The sequence below is a fragment of the Tripterygium wilfordii genome, chromosome 11 (genome assembly GCF_013401445.1).
Source record: "Tripterygium wilfordii isolate XIE 37 chromosome 11, ASM1340144v1, whole genome shotgun sequence".
Classification (NCBI taxonomy): domain Eukaryota; kingdom Viridiplantae; phylum Streptophyta; class Magnoliopsida; order Celastrales; family Celastraceae; genus Tripterygium; species Tripterygium wilfordii.
The window spans coordinates 12,712,840-12,732,376 of NC_052242.1; the positions used below are offsets into that span (position 1 = coordinate 12,712,840).

Here is a 19,537-nt window from a genome sequence, read left to right on the forward strand (position 1 = left end):
TCTTTTGCTAGTATGTTCCAGGCCTCCTTAGCTTGGGTCGCCCTTATGATGCGTGGAAATATCGAGGCTCCAACTCCATTCTGTAGTCGTGAAAGAGCTTTTGCATTAGTCATCCGATTAGCCTCAAGTTCCTTTGCCTGAGCAGTACTTAAGCCGCTTTCATCAGTGGGTTCCGTGTACCCAGTCATCACCATGCCCCAGAGTCCTTCTGACATCAGATATGTTCTCATCCTCACTTTCCATGATGCATAATCCTCACCATTGAACATAGGAATCGACGATCTCTCATTTACTGAGGACATCTTCTCTTACTCTTCTTTGACTCTGCAATGAACAGCCTACGAACAATCGCTTCTTTCTTTCAACTTAGATTTCTTGGAACCTTGCTCCGATACCATGTTAAGTTTTTGGGCCCCCTTTGTCCACCCCCTAAAAGGCCTATTAGAAGGTGGAGAGTAACCCTCATTTATACAAGTTATTTCTTCCAAACCCAGCCGATGTGGGATTCCAACACTTTGGCCAAAAGAATGAGAGGATTCTTTTCGCGCATAGAAATCCCAGGCATAACTTCAGTGTCTATGTCTTCCCTCTTCATCCCAATCAGCATTTCCCAATCAAATTTGTAAAGAAGATTAACAAGTGAAAGCTCCACAGTCACTTCTCCCATATTTAAACCTGGGCAAATCCTTCTACCAGCTCCAAATGGTATCAGCTCAAAAATCTTGCCCTTTCCACTCAATTGATGAATTGTCAATGAATCTTTCAGGAGAAAACTCTTCTGGGTTTTCCCAAACCTCAGGGTCCCTTCCAATTGCAAACAAATTCACCAAAAACCATTGTTTTGGCTGCTATTTCATACCCATCTAGATTACACTTTCGTGTTGATTCTCTTGGGATTAGTATTGGTGTTACGGTTTGCAGTCTCATACTCTCTTTAATTACTGCTTTAAGATTATGAAAATCTAAAAAGTATATGATATCTTATTTGGATTTTGAGTATGAAAATGTTTGTTTGTAATTTATAAAATAGAGTAATGAATTATTCTTTTGTTAATAATTTCAATAACATAATTTGTCTCTATCAGAGTTTTAACCCATAAATCGAAATCGATACTCAACACCGAAACCGATACTCAATAGTTTTTGATCTGATTTTAGTTATAAAACAGTTCCATTTGGTCTTTGTTTTTCTCAAATCGAAAAATTTTTGTTTTACAGTCAATACTTTGAACACCCTTAATGGAGGATTGGAGGCTAAATCCCCATTTAGTTTTCTACTTTCTGATGAGCCAAAACATGGATGGTCCAGCAAGTTGGTAAAAGTAAATGCAATGCACAAAGTGACCATTAATGAAGATAATACCAAAAGCCCAATAGCTTAGCAATTATATTAGGCCCAGTCTATGTATATGAAACTTCCTAGTTACTCAAAGGGTATTGTCTCTCAACAGTTACCTGTCTTATATTTGTCAGTACTCAGTCTAGTCTATCTCTTCGGTCTTATGACCATTGTACCTGTATGCATATATATTCAGCTCTTGTAAACCGTTCTAGTTCAATGAAAGTAATTTCACCAAATTCCTTTATCCATATCATTGCCTAATTGCTTCTGAATATTAAATTTCGCTTAGTAATCTATGCTTTCCACTTCGCAAAAAAAAAAGAGTATATACCAAGTTGGGCTCGAGAGGCCGAGGTTGACCTAGCCTCATAGAGGATTACTTGGGCCTTCGAATATAAATTCACTGGGCCTAAATCTAAAAATAAGTACGGGACTTTTGGAGGCCGGTACACTAGATTATACTTAATTGTAAAAAAGTGCAACCATTAAAACATCCTTTTAAAAAAGTACACTAGGGATCATCTTTTACCAAAATAACCTCAAATTTGATTTTCTCTCTCCACGAATTGTGATACAATAGTGATACTTTTAAATAGAAGATCCAATTTAGTGTTCAATTTATATCTTTTGCTCATAAAATGATGATACAAATGTTAGAATGTAAATTTGATTGCATTACATGTCTTTCTGGTTCAATTATGTCATTTTAGTGAATTTTTGGTGTTGGTGATACTATAGTGATACATCTCTACAGCTGTAAATGTTTTTTCAGAACGAGCAAGAGATGTACAAACCAAGAAAAGAAAACTGAGAAAGGAAAAATAATTAAGAAGAAGAAGTATGCATACTGGTTCAATTGTATCATTTTAATGAATTTTTGGTGTTCGTGATACTATAGTGATACATCTCTACACTTGTAAATGTTTTTCCAGAACGAACAAGAGAGGTAACCAAGAAAAGAAAATCAAGAAAGGAAAAGTAATTAGGAAGATGAAGTATGCATACTGGTTTAATTGTATCATTTTAGTGATTTTTTGGTGTTGGTGATACTATAGTGATACATCTCTGCAAAAAATGAATCATACTCCAGATCTGTCAAAAACGAAGCACAACCCAGATTGAACAACGAAGCATAGTCCAGATCTGTCAAAAACGAAGCAGACAACTCGACGTAGTCCAGATCGAGCAACGACGAAAAAGGCGATGAAGAGAGGAGAAACTCGGCCAAAAACGAAGAAGAAGGCAACGAAGAACAAATTCAGATCGAGAATCTGAAGAAGAAGAAGGGTATTGTAGGTATAAACTAAAAAATATCTTAAGTCCGATGATCAAATTACCCTTAAATTGCATTTTTTTACAATTTTAAAAATGTTCATGACCTTTTTACAATTAAGTTGTCCAAAGTACTCTTACTGCCAATTGTCCGAATAAGTACCTCTCAAATTTACACTTTCCTTTTAGCCTTATTGCATGTTTGGTGCAGTGAATCAACTGCACCAACCACTGTTATGTTTTGCTGCACCAAACGGTGCAGCGGATCTGTTGGGAGCTTCTTTTCACAGTGGGAGGTTAAACGCCTCCCTTCTTCTTCTTTTTTTGTTTTTTTAATAATGTGGACCCCACATAATGATTACATTTTATTATTTTTTAGTAGTGTGTCCTACAAAATGATAACATTTTATTAATATTTACAACATTAATTTCAGTTTTGATATAAAAAAATTTATAATTAATTTTAATAATAAATTATTTTTGTTAGCTTAAATATAATTTTAATACTTAAAATCATTTTTAACAATTTTAATACTATAAACATATTTTTACAGTTATAATACTTAAAATAAAGAAATATTAATATTTTATTAATTAATAGTTAAAAATATTTAACTTAAAATTAATTTTATTAAGAATTATATTTATTAGATTAATTTTAATATAAAAATAAAAAACTAATATTATTTCAACAGTTTTTCTGTTTCCGTTAATATCAACTTTTACTTCTCACAACGTATTTCACAGCTTTAAACTCAATATTTTTCTACACTATTTTCTCTAACATTGAAAATCAAACTATCCACTCTACCAAACAGAGGCTAAAGCGGACTCAGCGGAGAAGCCCATTTCAGGAATTTGCGAGTTTCAACGAAGGCAAAGACTTCTGCCATTTGAATCGGATTCGCCCAGCGATAGGCGTATAACCAATGTTTTTTATTCTCCACGAAAGCACTATAGTTACATAGTAGCCATTTTAAGAATAAAAAAATGTCTGCAAAGTCAAAACCGACCATCTCGCAAAAACCATGAATTCTTGCATCTGATTTTACACTTCCCAAGACTGAACCCACCGACCAAGACCCCAAATCAACTTCTCTATAAATTCACACCATCACACTTCTCTCCTCTCTCAGCCCAGTCCAGTCCCGTCCCGTAGTAAATATCTAACACCAACAGTTCCTCATCACTAGCCAAATCTGCGTCCCATGTCGTCCAAAAGCCAACCCACTCTCCCAAAACCCCATTACACCAACATCAACTGCAACCCGATAGAAGATCAAGAAGACCCAGAAATCTCAAATTCAGTGACCACTCACCTCTACTTGAAACCCGCTCACACCACTCAAACCCTCGACAGAGAGGTCATCCTACGTCAGATCCGGAACCGAAAACGGGTCAACAAGATCAAAGCCGCTCTGCTAAGTCTCTTTGGCTCCCCAATTTCTTCTGAAACTGAAAAGACGTCGGTGGACAAGAAGAGGTGGGTGGACGATGCCTTCGCTGCTCTTTAAACAAGTGTATCGCTGCACTGTGTATATATATGTAGAATACTAGAATTGTGTGTATGTATATATTTTCTATGTCGTTATATTCTAAGATAAAAGGCAGGCCTCTTTGTGCAGAAAATTGTTGTCATTTCAATTGTTGGATGGTCCAATTCCCTTATTTATTGAGAGTGGTGTTAGAATACCACATCGGTTGGATGATATCCAACCATGTGATATATAAGTTTGTCCAAGTCCCTATTACACATACAGAGGCATTTTTCTTGACTTAAATTAGTTGGGCGAAACAAAACTGTGCAGATCCTCCTTATCCAAGAAAACCAGACAACCCAAAACAAACCATATGTATGATGTGTGTGGGGCTTGGAATTGTCAACAAGTGCATGCAGACATCATTGAATACCAGATCCAAGATCCAAAACATAGAAAATTCAGAGCAAACATCGAACTGAGCAGTAGTTCTTACGTAAGCCCTCATCAAAATTTATGCTCTCCTTTGCCAAAAGCATGAGAGGATTCTTTTTGCGCATAGAAATCCCAGGTATAACCTCAGTGTCTATGTCTTCCCTCTTCATCCCAATCGGCATTTCCCAATCAAATTTGTAAAGAAGATTAACAAGTAAAAGCTCCACAGTCACTTCTCCCATATTTAAACCTGGACAAATCCTTCTACCAGCTCCAAATGGTATCAGCTCCAAATCTTGCCCTTTCCACTCAATTGATGAATTGTCGATGAATCTTTTAGGACAAAACTCTTCTGGGTTTTCCCAAACTTCAGCAATATTCCTTCCAATTGCAAACTTCAGGATCATGCAGCATGCTTTACAAATGGCATGCATGCTAAATAATACGTTACATCTAGCATGTAATTGTATCTCCTCTTCCTTTGTTTTTTAAAAATAGAGGATAGGTAGAGGTGCCGATGGAGGACTTTTTTGACACTTTTTTAATGTATATCCTTTAAAATAGGGAAGACGATGAGGTTAGAGTATAAGATGTGGATGCCCTAAGAATTGCTTTAAAATTTGGAAGATGCGCCAACTCCCAAGTGTTTGTTTTTCTTTTTATCAATATCTATGTTTTGAATTTGGATGGGACAACACTGAAATATTAAATGTTAAAATGTGGGAATATTTTCTTTTTTAAAATCTGAAAGTTCCCTCTTGGTTTAGGCATATCTCTCAAACATAATATTGTTTATTGTTAATTAGAGAATAACTGATCGAGTAGGTATTATTGAGAGGAAAATAGGGTAGGTCATTCAATATCTTCAATAAAATAATTAACTGTGATATAGTTTTATAATCAGATCCATGATAAATAGGATAAGAATATATTTGTACATGAAAAGATCCACTCATAACTTGGGGCATGAAAAGATAAGAATTTTGAAAAAAAAAATACATAAGTTGCTGTGCTAAAACTCCAGGATCAACAAATTAATTAAGTGAAAAACATATTTCTCATATTTCTCAATGATATTTCAAAAAAAAACAAAAATCAAATGGGCCATTTCGGGCCTTGCTTGGAAAGCGCTTCTTAGTGGGTCAATGGGCTTGACCCTCTTTCTTCTGTGTTTCGTGCTTGGTTTGGGCCAAGCCTTAAACTCGTATGTGCCTTAAAAGTTAAAAGAAACGGCTACTATCTAATTTAGTCATGGGTCTCCTGGCCTTGTAGTATGTCAAGATTCAAGCATATAGAGTTAATAACGAAGCCTGCTGGGCTAAATTCCAGGTATATCTCAAGGCCTAACAGAAAATAGACGTTTCAAATGAATTGGCCGAACTTAAGAACTGAAAGAGGTTTCAGCCCATAGTGAAAGGGTCCTTCTCGCTCATGCAGAACTCTCGTCTTTTGCTACCACCAATGTCTGTAAAACTTTTTTTAAACCGACAACGATGTCGTTTAAGTTTGTCAATTTCAGGGTTGTTGGGGATGAAATGTTGGTGGACTTCCCTGAAAAAAAGTTTTAGAGTTATTTATTGGAAAATTAATTAATTTCTCATTGATTATATAGCAATATTAAAGTGAAAAACAAAAACATCACGGAATGCATAGAAACCCTGTACTTACAAAAAAAAATTATACTTAAAATGAATGCAGTTACAATATTTAGACGGATAAATTGGATAAATAACAATCTTTGTTAGTTTCTTAGTATATTCAATGAAAACCCTTTTATCAGCTTCTTATTGGATGATGTATAAATGAAGACAAGTAAAATTGAAAGAAAAAAAAAGAGTTATGGAGCAATATATATATATATATATATATATATATAGGGAAACCCTTATTTTTTCATATACCTAATACATCCGCCCATTTGATATAAAACTAAACTTAGGTCATTAGACCCGCGCACACAGAAATTTCCCACCTAACGACATAGTAAGTTGGATCAAATCCCAACGCGTGGCCACAAAGTATTACTTTCGGAGAGAATCAAGCTTAGAAATTAGGACCTCCCATCACAGGGTGAAATAAAGATACTATTGTCTACTGTGACAAAATTAAATAACTGAACACTAAGCTCCATGGAAGCTGAAAAGCGACTGATCCATATTTTTTTCTCTAGGAGCAACGACTAATCCATATTGAACACCAATAATTATTGCTTTTAATTGCATTAACCAATAGGTACGGCCTAAATGAAGAAAGTTCAACCATATATATTGTAACGACCTTGTGGGATCCTTTTGCTTGGCTTTTGTACAAGAAAACAACTCAATTACATTATTATTATTTTTTTGAAAGGAACTCAATTACATTATTGTTGATGCATAATGTCATTAAAATATGATAATTTGTTTTTTTTACTATTAAGTTGGAAGAAAATGGACTCTAGCCTTAAAATAAATTTGCTACGTAGAATACTCTACATTAGTGAAGGTTGAAATTGTAAATCATTGGATAAGTTTCAACTACATTGATGACATTCAATCATTCATGGTGGCTATACCATATATATAGATATATAGTGTTGAATATAATGTTTAGGGAAGATTAGTTATAATTATTGTTCAAAGGAGATGGCAGCCCCACTTTCACACCTAACTTAGTCCACTACATCATGTGAATCAATAAACAAATAAAATCATGTATGATCAATTGATCACTATAAGACTTTTTTTGATTAATTAGTGGACCTCTTTGCACATTTGTCCTATTGATGAGGTAATTGTGATCACAACAGTTTTGTGTTGTAATGGGTTTGTTGTCTATATCTTTGACTTAGGGTGTCTTCTAACTTCATCAATAACCCAATTATTTAGGCCGTCTAAAATATTGTTACTGTTTGGTTCAATTCCTATTGATAGTATTTATGCTCTTTAAAATATTATGACAAATTATATACAAAGATATTATGTATTTTACATAAAGCAGAAACAATTAATTGGTGAATAGTTCCACAATGTCTATTACCTATATCAATGCTTTGTTAGTTTCAAAAGCATTGTAATGAGAAAGTCATTCCCTTGATGTATGTAATGAAATTCTCATCTCATACCCAGAGGCGTACTTGAATCTTCGAGGATCTTAGGTAAACTCTAAAAAATTGACCCTCTTAAAAATATTAAATGTATTATGTTACTTAAATGGATTTGGGGTTACTATAACACTGATAATTTTTTTAAAAACATGGAGCATTGGGCGACGCCTATGTCGCCCCACCTCAGGAATACCCCATGAAAATGGCTAACTATTGGCCTTTTTACTATTATACCTTTTGTATAAAAATTGTTTGAAGGTACTATATTGTACAATAATGGTTAAAATATTTTTTTAAAATATCTTAAAAAAATAAATATAATAATATAATAATTCAATAATATATGACCTGTTTTTTGTTTGAAAAATTGTCATGACTTGTTAAAGATCAAGATAAAGACACAAATACATAAATGTATTTGGTCAATAAATATTTTATTCTCATTTCATTCAAACAAATATTTTGTATATATAAAGTTGTAATCCATCATTATATCACTATTCCTAATACAATCAAATGTATCATTATAATAATGATTCACATTTTCATTCTCATCCTCATTACTATTACTATTACTATTCTCATTCCTTACGGCAAACAAACCTAAACAAACATAACAATTTATTTTGAGTCCGCATATGACATTTATTTCCCTAAAATCCTCTCAACTGCATATTTATTGCTACAAAAAGATAGATCAACAAATAGCAATAAATACTTCAAAATCAATGAATCAAATTTCGTATTTATTTATTTGTTATGAATTTGATTGATATTACAATTGTGTTAATGTAATAATTAATTTTAACTACTCTTAAAGTTAAACACTTAACACTATTCCATTGATTATACCCTACTGGACCACTCCTAATACCACATGAGTCCATGGAGGATTGCACCGTAGCAGGTTACCATGTCCCAGCAGGAACTCGGCTTCTTGTGGATCTGTGGAAGATTCATTGCGATCCACAAGTGTGGGAGGACCCTCACGAGTTTAGGCCAGAGAGATTTCTTACAACTCACAAGAATGTTGAAAGGAAGGAAGAGATTAGTAATTAAGTCATTTATAAGTTAAATACTTATTTTACCTTTGTATATAATATTTTAACATTAAAATAAGGATAAATTAGTAAATTAAATAAATTTTATTTCCTTCCTTTTTTATTTATCTAAACATGAGAGATAGAAAAATATTTCCCCTTTCTTCTCTCTTCCCTTCCTTTCTCCCAAATCCCTCCATCTAAACACATTCTGAAAGGGCCGGCGGCTATTGGAAATTGCATGGAGACTTCTTGGGAGTTGAGGAAATAAAAAGGGCACACGTAAGACAAAGCAAGAAGACAAATTAAAAGAAGAAATAATTGTAAAGAAACCCAAAGATAATCAGTGAGAGAAACCAGTAAAAGACAAATCAGGAAAAGTCAAATTTGTGTACAATTCAGGAGTTCTCGATTTCAGCCAGCTGAGAAGTTTAAGAACTTGTGGGACCCGGCTGATGATGAAAAGAAGGATTTTAGAGGAAACCACCTTTGAAAGGTACTAGGAAAAGAGGGGATGAGGGGGCTACAATGTAGATCGCAGCCATTGCTTGAAATCCTTGTAATCTAAACCTTCCCTTTCATCCAATGGTCTCAAATAAACAAGAATAAACACTGCTTGAAAAATCTCTTTCCTTCCGTAGTCTTGCCCTCCTCTTCGATTGAGACGCTCTTTCCCCTTCCCTCTCCCCTTCAATTCGATTGAGACCTAAAACTTTTTGGCTCCGCGTCCATCGAAAGTCCCGAGAACAAGATTCAAGTTTTATGACTCTCAGATTCAAACCTTCCCTTTCATCCAATGGTCTATTCATGACTCTCAGGTCCTCGTCGTCTTGCCAAGATTCGACTTCACTACTGCTTCCATAAGATCCAACAAGGAAGTTGCAGATTGATTTTCAAGAACATTGTCATTATTTTAGGTTTGTTTTTATTTTTTCTTTTTACTAAAAAGTGTGTACATATACACTTGTTTCTTTTGGAGAAGAACATATATTTTTCTTGATCTTTTGCCCAACCTATTGAGCCTAGATCTGACATCGGCATGACAAATAAAGCCATTTTTGTGCTTCTGAGATTAGGATTGTAACTGGAATGGGTCTGTTGATGGTGGAAGAGATGAGTAGGAAGGGATTAATGGGAAGAGATAAGAGGGAACCTAAAGCGTCTGGAATTTTTTTTTTAGTAGTGTTTATCTTTGTTTATTTGAGACCATTGGATGAAAGGGAAGGTTTAGATTATAAGGATTTCAAGCAATGGCTGCAATGGTTTAGATCACAAGGATTTCAAGCAATGGCTGCAATCTACATTGCAGCCCTCCTCATACCGGAAAGGAGTCATTATCTCTAGTTTTTTTCCATTTTTGAATCGAACACGTTCCTAGTACGATTTTGAAACAAAACGTCTTCATCGTCCGCTCAACGAACACGGTCCTAGCAGGAGGAAGGGGAGAGAGAATAATATGGGAGAGAGAATGAAGAAAGTGAGGGTTAAAAAAGAAAAATAATTGCAAGTTGTCTCCAAATTGTCCAATATTGAACCATTTCAGAATGGACATTTTATTATCATGAAATGGTCAATGGTTTTTTCACTAGCCTCAATTTTTGTTCGCCAAACATCTCACAAAATATTATATTAAAATCAGATTTTTCCACATATTTTCAGTTAGTATTTAGATATCTACCAAACAAACTCCTTATCTAATATAATGAATCTAGATATCTATTGTCCGTGGACGTAGACTTTTGCCGAACAACGTTAATTTATTGTGTTCTCTACACTTTCGTGAGAAAATTTTGAAGAAACTAATGGAGCCTTATCTTGATGATTGGTGTCCTATGCTCCGATTATTCTTGTCTTATTAAGGAATAATTTCATAATTATCCTTCCTGATAAATATCAAGTGCTCAAATCTCAATCAGCAATAACTTTATTTTCCAAGCACATCCACTCCTGACTCCTCCCAACAATGGCTTTTCTTCTTTCAATTTCCACAACTTCTATCGTCACAATCCTTGCCCTTCTATTTTTTCTCTACTTTTTATGTTTGAGGATCTTGAAGAGCAAATCCAAGAACAAAAGTACTCCACCAAAAGCCGGCGGAGCATGGCCAGTGATAGGCCACCTTCACCTCCTAAGTGGACCACAACCGGCTCACAGAACCTTGGGTCTCATGGCAGACAAGTGCGGCCCAATCTTCACAATCAATTTGGGTGTCCATCGTGCTCTTGTGGTATGTAACTCTGAGATTGCCAAAGAATGTCTGATGACCCATGACAAAGCCTTCGCAAGTCGTCCAAAGACTCTGGCCATGGAGATCTTAGGCTACAACCAGACCATGATCGGTTTTAGCCCATACGGCCCATATTGGCGTCAAATGCGCAAGATGGCCACACTTGAGCTTCTCTCAACCCACCGGCTTGAGATGCTCAAGAACGTACGACAATCGGAAGTTAAGACTTCCATAAAAGAGTTGTACCAATTATGGGCAGACAACAGAAGTACCGGTCCGAACCAAGTTTTAGTTGACATGAAGAGATGGTTCGGAGATGTTACCTTAAACGTGATTTTTAGGATAATTGTGGGGAAAAGATATAGCGGCGATGGCCAAGAGAGTGGGGGATGGAAACTAGTACTAAGGGAGTTCATTGAGTTGTCTGGGAAATTTGTTGTGTCCGATGCGTTGCCGTTTCTAAGGTGGTTGGATTTGGGAGGTGACGAGAAGGCCATGAAAAGGATAGCAAAAGAACTTGACTATGTTTTTGAAGAATGGTTGGAAGAACACAAGAAGAAGAGATCGAGTGGTGAAAGAGTTGACGAGAAGGATTTCATGGACGTTATGCTCTCTGTTCTTGATGATGAAAATGATCTTCCAGCTGGTCATAGTGCTCATACCACAATCAAATCCACATGCCTGGTACGTAAGTTCCACATCAAAAAAATCGCATTAATATGGATGAGAAGCAGGTGGATGAGTTCAAGTTTTGTTAGGACTCCTATCTTTATTCTGTAGATCTCACCTTCTTGATCGCACGCGAATTTACAGGAAGGTGAATCCTATCTGTATTCTTTTTTGGTCTCGTTTTGGGACTATTTTCGTTGAGGCCATGTTCAATATTATACCAAGAGAGCATCTCGTCACCCTAAGATGTTCGCTCCTCAGTTATTGTGCCTTAGGCTGAATCCTTGGATACCTTCTCCTCGGTTCTACCTTGGGCTATGACCGAGCATACTTATTGGCTTATGAGGACCCGACTTTGCATGTCACGTGATAAGATATGAATGGAGGTTATTATGATAATATCATTCAATTTTTTTAAAAAATTTTCTTGGATATTATTGCAGGCTCTTATGTTGGCGGCTTCTGACACAACTTTGGTTACCTTAACATGGGCGCTATCACTGCTACTCAACAACCGTGATGTCCTATACAAGGCTCAGCAAGAATTAGAATCCCACATCGGGAGAGAAAAGCCAGTGAATGAATCAGACACGAAATCTTTAGTCTACATAGAAGCCATTATAAAGGAAACATTTCGAATGTACCCTGCTGCACCACTCTTAATACCTCATGAGTCCATGGAGGATTGCACCGTAGCAGGTTACCATATCCCAGCAGGAACTCAGCTTATTTTGGATGCGTGGAAGATTCATCACGATCCACTGGTGTGGGAGGACCCTCACGAGTTTAGGCCAGAGAGATTTCTTACAACCCACAAGGATGTTGATGTTAAGGGACAAAATTTTGAGTTGATACCGTTTGGGAGTGGCAGAAGAATGTGTCCGGGAGTGTTGTTTGCTCTTCAAGTGTTGCGGCTTACACTTGCTAATCTGCTTCATGGGTTCGATTTTGAAACCCCAAATGGTGAACCAGTTGATATGACTGAGAGCAACGGATTGACAATTCTTAAAGAATCACCACTTGAAGTCCTTGTTGCTCCACGCCTCCAAGGTCATCTTTATTTGGATGATTCGAGTAGTAGCACCTAACTAAAGACTGCAAATAATGCTCATTTTATTCTCAGAAATAAAGAAATAAGAATTAAAAAAAAATAAAGAAATATGTAAGAATTAAACTTAAATATTAAATTGTCATCTTCTTTAGGTGTAGAGACTGAGTACTTGTTTAATTTGTTGTGTCTGTACTTTAGTTCCTAGCATAAGATCTTGATGCGTTGTATAAATTTTCCCCTAGTCTGAACGATTGTTTTGTTGTTGTGTCTGTCCATTTATCAGTTCCTAGCATAAGATACTGAATGACAGTCAACTATGTTTGCAAATTATGATTTAGCTGGGCTCTCACTGATCACTTTCTCCATCCTGGAGAAAAGTACGGTCCACTATTTTCGTCCCCTTTTACGTTTGCTAAGTTAGTTGCCCGTAACAGTGGTATCAAAGCTGGTTGATCTCATGGATACTTGTTGATTACACTTTCGTGTTGATTCTCTTGGGATTAGTATTGGTGTTAGGGGTTGCAGAGTCATACTCTCTTTAATTACTGCTTTAAGATTATGAAAATCTAAAAAGTATATGATATCTTATTTGGATTTTGAGTATGAAAATGTTTGTTTGTAATTTATAAAATAGAGTAATGAATTATTCTTTTGTTAATAATTTCAATAACATAATTTGTCTCTATCAGAGTTTTAACCCGAAATTCGAAATCGATACTCAATAGTTTTTGATCTGATTTTAGTTATAAAACAGTTCCGTTTGATCTTTGTTTTTCTCAAATCGAAAATTTTTTGTTTTACAGTCAATCCTTTGAACACCCTTAATGGAGGCTAAATCGCCATTTAGTTTCCTACATTCTGATGAGCCAAAACATGGATGGTCCAGCAAGTTGGTCAAAGTAAATGCAGTGCACAAGGTGTCCATATCATTGCCTAATTGCTTCTGAATATTAAATTTGCTTAGTTATCTATGCTTTCCACTTCGCAAAAAAAAAAAAAGAGTATATAACATGCTGGGCTCGAGAGGCCGAGGTTGACCTAGCCTCATAGAGAATTACTTGGGCCTTCGAATATAAATTCACTGGGCCTAAATCTAAAAATAAGTACCCCAGAATTTACGCTTTCCTTTAGCCTTATTGCCTATTAGGTGCAGTGGATCACTGCATCAACCGTTGTTATGTTCCGTTGCACCAAACGGTGCAACGGATCCGTTAGGAGCTTCTTTTCACAGCGGGAAGTTAAACGTCTCCCTTCTTCTTCTTTTTTGTTTTTTAATAATGCGAACCCCACATTATGATTACATTTTATTATTTTTTAATAATGTGTGTCCTATAAAATGATAACATTTTATTAACATTTACAACGTTAATTTCAGTTTTGATATAAAAAAAATTTATAATTAATTTTAATAATAAATTATATTCATTTGCTTAAATATAATTTTAATACTTAAAATTATTTTTAACAGTTTTAATGCTATAAAAATATTTTAACAGTTAAAATACTTAAAATAAAGAAATATTAATATTTTATTAATTAATAATTAAAAATATTTAACTTAAAATTAATTTTAATAAGAATTATATTTATTAGATTAATTTTAATATAAAAATAAAAAACTAACATTATTTCAACAGTTTTTTCTCTAGTATCAATTTTTACTTCACCAAACACCTCATAACATATTTCACAACTTTAATCTTAACATTTTTTCTATAATATTTTCATTAACATTGAAAATCAAACTATCCACTCTACGAAACAAAAACAAAGCCTAAAACGGACTCAGCGGAAAAGCCCATTTCAGGAATTTGCGAGTTTCAACGAAGGCAAAGACTTCTACCATTTGAATCGGATTCGCCCAGCGATAGGCCTATAACCAAAGTTTTTTGTTCTCCACGAAAGCACTATAGTTACATAATAGCCATTTTAAGAATAAAAAAATGTGCAAAGTGAAAACCGACCATCTCGCAAAAAACCATGAATTCTTGCATCTGATTTTACACTTCCCAAGACTGAACCCACCGACCAAAACCTCAAATCAACTTCTCTATAAATTCACACCATCACACTTCTCTCCTCTCTCAGTCCAGTCCAGTCCAGTCCCGTAGTAATATCTAACACCGACAGTTCCTCATCACTAGCCAAATCTGCGTCCCATGTCGTCCAAAAGCCAACCCACTCTCCCAAAACCCCATTACACCAACATCAACTGCAACCCGATAGAAGATCAAGAAGACCCAGAAATCTCAAATTCAGTGACCACTCACCTCTACTTGAAACCCGCTCACACCACTCAAACCCTCGACAGAGAGGTCGTCCTACGTCGGATCCGGAACCGAAAACGGGTCAACAAGATCAAAGCCGCTCTGTTAAGTCTCTTTGGCTCCCCAATTTCTTCTGAAACTGAAAAGACATCGGTGGACAAGAAGAGGTGGGTGGACGATGCCTTCGCTGCTCTTTAAACAAGTGTATCGCTGCACTGTGTATATATATGTAGAATACTAGAATTGTGTGTATGTATATATTTTCTATGTCGTTATATTCTAAGATAAAAGGCAGGCCTCTTTGTGCAGAAAATTGTTGTCATTTCAATTGTTGGATGGTCCAATTCCCTTATTTATTAAGAGTGGTGTTAGAATACCACATCGGTTGGGTGATATCTAACCATGTGATATATAAGTTTATCCAAATCCCTATTACACATGCAGAGGCATTTTTCTTAACTTAAATTAGTTGGGCGAAACAAAGCCGTGCAGATCCTCCTTATCCAAGGAAACCAGACAACCCAAAACAAACCATATGTATGATGTGTGTGAAGCTTGGAATTGTCAACAAGTGCATGCAGACATCATTGAATACCAGATCCAAGATCCAAAACATAGAAAATTCAGAGCAAACATCGAACTGAGCAGTAGTTCTTACGTAAGCCCTCATCAAATTTTATGCTCTCCTTTGCCAAAAGCATGAGAGGATTCTTTTTGCGCATAGAAATCCCAGGTATAACCTCAGTGTCTATGTCTTCCCTCTTCATCCCGATCGGCATTTCCCAATCAAATTTGTAAAGAAGATTAGCAAGTGCAAGCTCCACGGTCGCTTCTCCCATGTTTAAACCTGGACAAATCCTTCTACCAGCTCCAAATGGTATCAGCTCCAAATCTTGCCCTTTCCACTCAATTGATGAATTGTCGATGAATCTTTTAGGACAAAACTCTTCTGTGTTTTCCCAAACTTCAGCAATATTCCTTCCAATTGCAAACTTCTGGATCATGCAGCATGCTTCACAAATGGCATGCATGCTAAATAATACGTTACATCTAGCATGTAATTGTATCTCCTCTTCCTTTGTTTTTTGAAAATAGAGGATAGGTAGAGGTGCTGATGGAGGACTTTTTTGACACTTTTTTAATGTATATCCTTTAAAATAGGGAAGACGATGAGGTTAGAGTATAAGATGTGGATGCCCTAAGAATTGCTTTAAAATTTGGAAGATGCGCCAACTCCCAAGTGTTTGTTTTTCTTTTTATCAATATCTATGTTTTGAATTTGGATGGGACAACACTGAAATATTAAATGTTAAAATGTGGGAATATTTTCTTTTTGAAATCTGAAAGTTCCCTCTTGATTTAGGCATATCTCTCAAACATAATATTGTTTATTGTTAATTAGAGAATAACTGATCGAGTAGGTATTATTGAGAGGAAAATAGGGTAGGTCATTCAATATCTTCAATAAAATAATTAACTGTGATATAGTTTTATAATCAGATCCATGATAAATAGGATAAGAATATATTTGTAAATGAAAAGATCCACTCATAACTTGGGGCATGAAAAGATAAGAATTTTGGGAAAAAAAAAATAGCTTAAGTTTGCTGTGCTAAAACTCCAGGATCAACAAATTAATTAAGTGGAAAACATATTTCTCAAATCATATTTTAAAAAAACAAAAATCAAATGGGCCATTTCGGGCCTTGCTTGGAAAGCACTTCTTAGCGGGTCAATGGGTTGACCCACTTTCTTCTGTGTTTTGTGCTTGGTTTGGGCCAAGCCTTAGACTCGTATGTGCCTTAAAAGTTAAAAGAAACGGCTACTATCTAATTTAGTCATGGGTCTCTTGGCCTTGTAGTGTGTCAAGATTCAAGCATACAGAGTTAATAACGAAGCCTACTGGGCTAAATTCCAGGTATATCTCAAGGCCTACCAGAAAATAGACGTTCCAAATGAATAGGCGAAACTTAAGAGCCGAAAGGGGTTCTGGCCACAGTGTAAGGGTCCTTCTCGCTCATGCAGAACTCTCGTCTTTTGCTACCACCAATGTTTGTAACTCTTTTTTTAAACCGACAACGATACCATTCAAGTTTGTCATTTGCAGGATTGGGGGGTGAAAAGTTGGCGGATTTTTCCCAAATTTTTTTAGAGTTATTTACTGAAAATTAATTAATTTCTCATTAATTATATTGAAAAATTACAGTGAAAAACAAAAACATCACAGAATGCGTAGAGACCTCGTACTTCCTCCCTGGGTCATTTGAACATTTGATATGAAACTAAACTTAGGTCATTAGACCCGCACACACAGAAATGTTTCACCTAACAACATAGGGCTTGTTTGGGAATGCTGTGAGGTGCTGTGAGGTGTGGTGTGGTGCTGTGAGTTATAAAACTGTGATGCTGTGAGGTGAGTTAGAACGCAAAAAGCTGTTTGGCGCATTACTTTTAAAACTGTGGTACGGTGCGGTGTGGTGCTGTGAGGTACGTTTGGCGTATCTAAATTACGGTTATATTAGATGACTAATAATATTAATATAAAATCACTTAATGTTTATATTGTACATTAATCTAAAATAAAATAATTGACCTAATTTGATTACGTAGGACAATTCAACATACATTGTAAGCGTTTGGGAGTGCTGTGAGGTGTGGTGAGGTGCTGTGAGGTAAAAAGCTGTGGTGCTGTGAGGTGAGTTAGAACGCAAAAGCTGTTTGGCGTGTCACAAAAAACTGTGGTGCTGTGAGGTGTGTTGCAACTGAACGCAGTGCAAACGCACAGCCAAACACCCACATAATAAGTTGGGTCAAATCCCAACGCGTGATCACAAAGTATTACTTTCGGAGAGAATCGAGCTTAGAAATTAGGACCTTCCATCCCAAGGTGAAATAAGGATACTATTGTCTACTGTGACAAAATTAAACAACTGAACACTAAGCTCCATGGAAGCTGAAAAGCGACTGATCCATATTTTTTTGTCTAGGAGCAACGACTGATCCATATTGAACTCCAATAATTATTGCTTTTAATTGCATTAAGCAGTAGGTACGGCCTAAAGAAAGTCCAAAGAAATGAAGAAAGTTCAACCATATATATTGTCACGACCTTGTGAGATCCTTTTGCTTGGCTTTTGTACAAGAAAAACAACTCAATTACATTATTATTATTGATGCATAATGTCATTTTCATTTTAATGTCATTAAAATATGATAATTTGTTTTTTTTACTATTAAGTTGGAAGAAAATGGACTCTAGCCTTAAAATAAATTTGCTACGTAGAATATCCTACATTAGTGAAGGTTGAAATTGCAACTCATTGGATAAGTTTCAACTACATTGATGACATTCATGGTGGCTATACCATATATATAGATATATAGTGTTGAATATAATGTTTAGGGAAGATTAGTTATAATTATTGTTCAAAGGAGATGGGCGGCCCCACTTTCACACCTAACTTAGTCCACTACATAACGTGAATCAATAAACAAATAAAATCATGTATGATCAATTGATCACTATGAGTCTATAAGACTTTTTTTTGATCAATTAGTGGACCTCTTTGCACATATGTCCTACTGATGAGGTAATTGTGATCACAACAGTTTTGTGTTGTAATGGGTTTGTTGTCTATATCTTTGACTTAGGGTGTCTTCTAACTTCATCAATAACCCAATTATTTAGGCCGTCTAAAATATTGTTACTGTTTGGTTCAATTCTTATTGATAGTATTTATGCTCTGTAAAATATTGTGGCAAATTACATACAAAGATATATTATGTATTTTACATAAAACAAAAACAATTAATTAGTGAATAGTTCTACAATCTCTATTACCTATACCAACGCTTTGTTAGTTTCAAAAGCATTGTAATGAGAAAGTCAATCCCTTGATGTATGTAATGACATTCTCATCTCGTACCCAAAGACATACTTGAATCTTCGGGAATCCTAGGTGAACTCTAAAAAATTGATCCTCTTAAAAATATTAAATGCATTATGTTACTTAAATGGCCTTTTGTATAAAAATTGTTTGAAGGTATTATATTGTACAATAATGGTCAAAATATTTTTAAAAAATATCTTTAAAAAATAAATATAATAATTCAATAATATATGACCTGTTTTTTGTTTGATAAATTGTCATGACTTGTTAAAGATTGAGATAAAGACACAAATACATAAATGTATTTCGTTAATAAATATTTTATTCTCATTTCATTCAAACAAATATTTTGTGTATATAAAGTTGTAATCCATCATTATATCACTATTCCTAATACAACCAAACATATCATTATAATAATGATTCACATTTTCATTCCCATCCTCATTACTATTACTATTCTCATTCCTTATGGTAAACAAATATAATAATTTATTGTGAGTCCGCATATGACATTTATCTCCCTAAAATCCTCTCAACTGCATATTTATTGCAACAAAAAGATAGATCAACAAATAGCAATAAATACTTCAAAATCAATGAATCAAATTTCGTATTTATTTATTTTTTGTGAATTTGATTGATATTACAATAGTGTTAATGTAATAATTACTTTTAACTACTCTTAAAGTTAACACTTAACACTATTCCATTGATATTTAAAAATCGTCAGGCCGGTTTGACTTCTTTACCGGGCACCCATCATTGATTCATTGTTTCT

At 35.1% G+C, this 19,537-nt stretch overlaps 3 protein-coding genes and 1 pseudogene across 3 annotated transcripts; 1 reads left to right on the forward strand and 3 right to left on the reverse strand.

Moving 5' to 3' along the window:
* Nucleotides 1-475: 475 nt before the first annotated feature.
* LOC120008824 lies at nucleotides 476-1,098 on the reverse strand (annotated as a pseudogene).
* Nucleotides 1,099-4,517: 3,419 nt separating this feature from the next.
* LOC120008574 (cytochrome P450 71B36-like) lies at nucleotides 4,518-4,996 on the reverse strand. Its single transcript, XM_038858951.1, has one exon. The coding sequence runs from the start codon at nucleotides 4,959-4,961 to the stop codon at nucleotides 4,554-4,556; it is 408 nt and encodes a 135-aa protein (XP_038714879.1). The 5' UTR covers nucleotides 4,962-4,996; the 3' UTR covers nucleotides 4,518-4,553.
* A 5,495-nt stretch (nucleotides 4,997-10,491) lies between these two features.
* LOC120009833 (cytochrome P450 CYP82D47-like) lies at nucleotides 10,492-12,916 on the forward strand. Its single transcript, XM_038860546.1, has 2 exons — nucleotides 10,492-11,563; nucleotides 11,992-12,916. The coding sequence occupies exons 1-2, from the start codon at nucleotides 10,616-10,618 to the stop codon at nucleotides 12,634-12,636; spliced, it is 1,593 nt and encodes a 530-aa protein (XP_038716474.1). The 5' UTR covers nucleotides 10,492-10,615; the 3' UTR covers nucleotides 12,637-12,916.
* Nucleotides 12,917-15,331: 2,415 nt separating this feature from the next.
* LOC120008825 (cytochrome P450 71B36-like) lies at nucleotides 15,332-15,870 on the reverse strand. The gene is made up of 2 exons (XM_038859186.1): nucleotides 15,525-15,870; nucleotides 15,332-15,420 (listed from the first exon to the last, which is right to left on the reverse strand). Exons 1-2 carry the CDS (start codon nucleotides 15,868-15,870, stop codon nucleotides 15,332-15,334), a joined length of 435 nt encoding a protein of 144 aa, XP_038715114.1.
* Nucleotides 15,871-19,537: the final 3,667 nt, after the last annotated feature.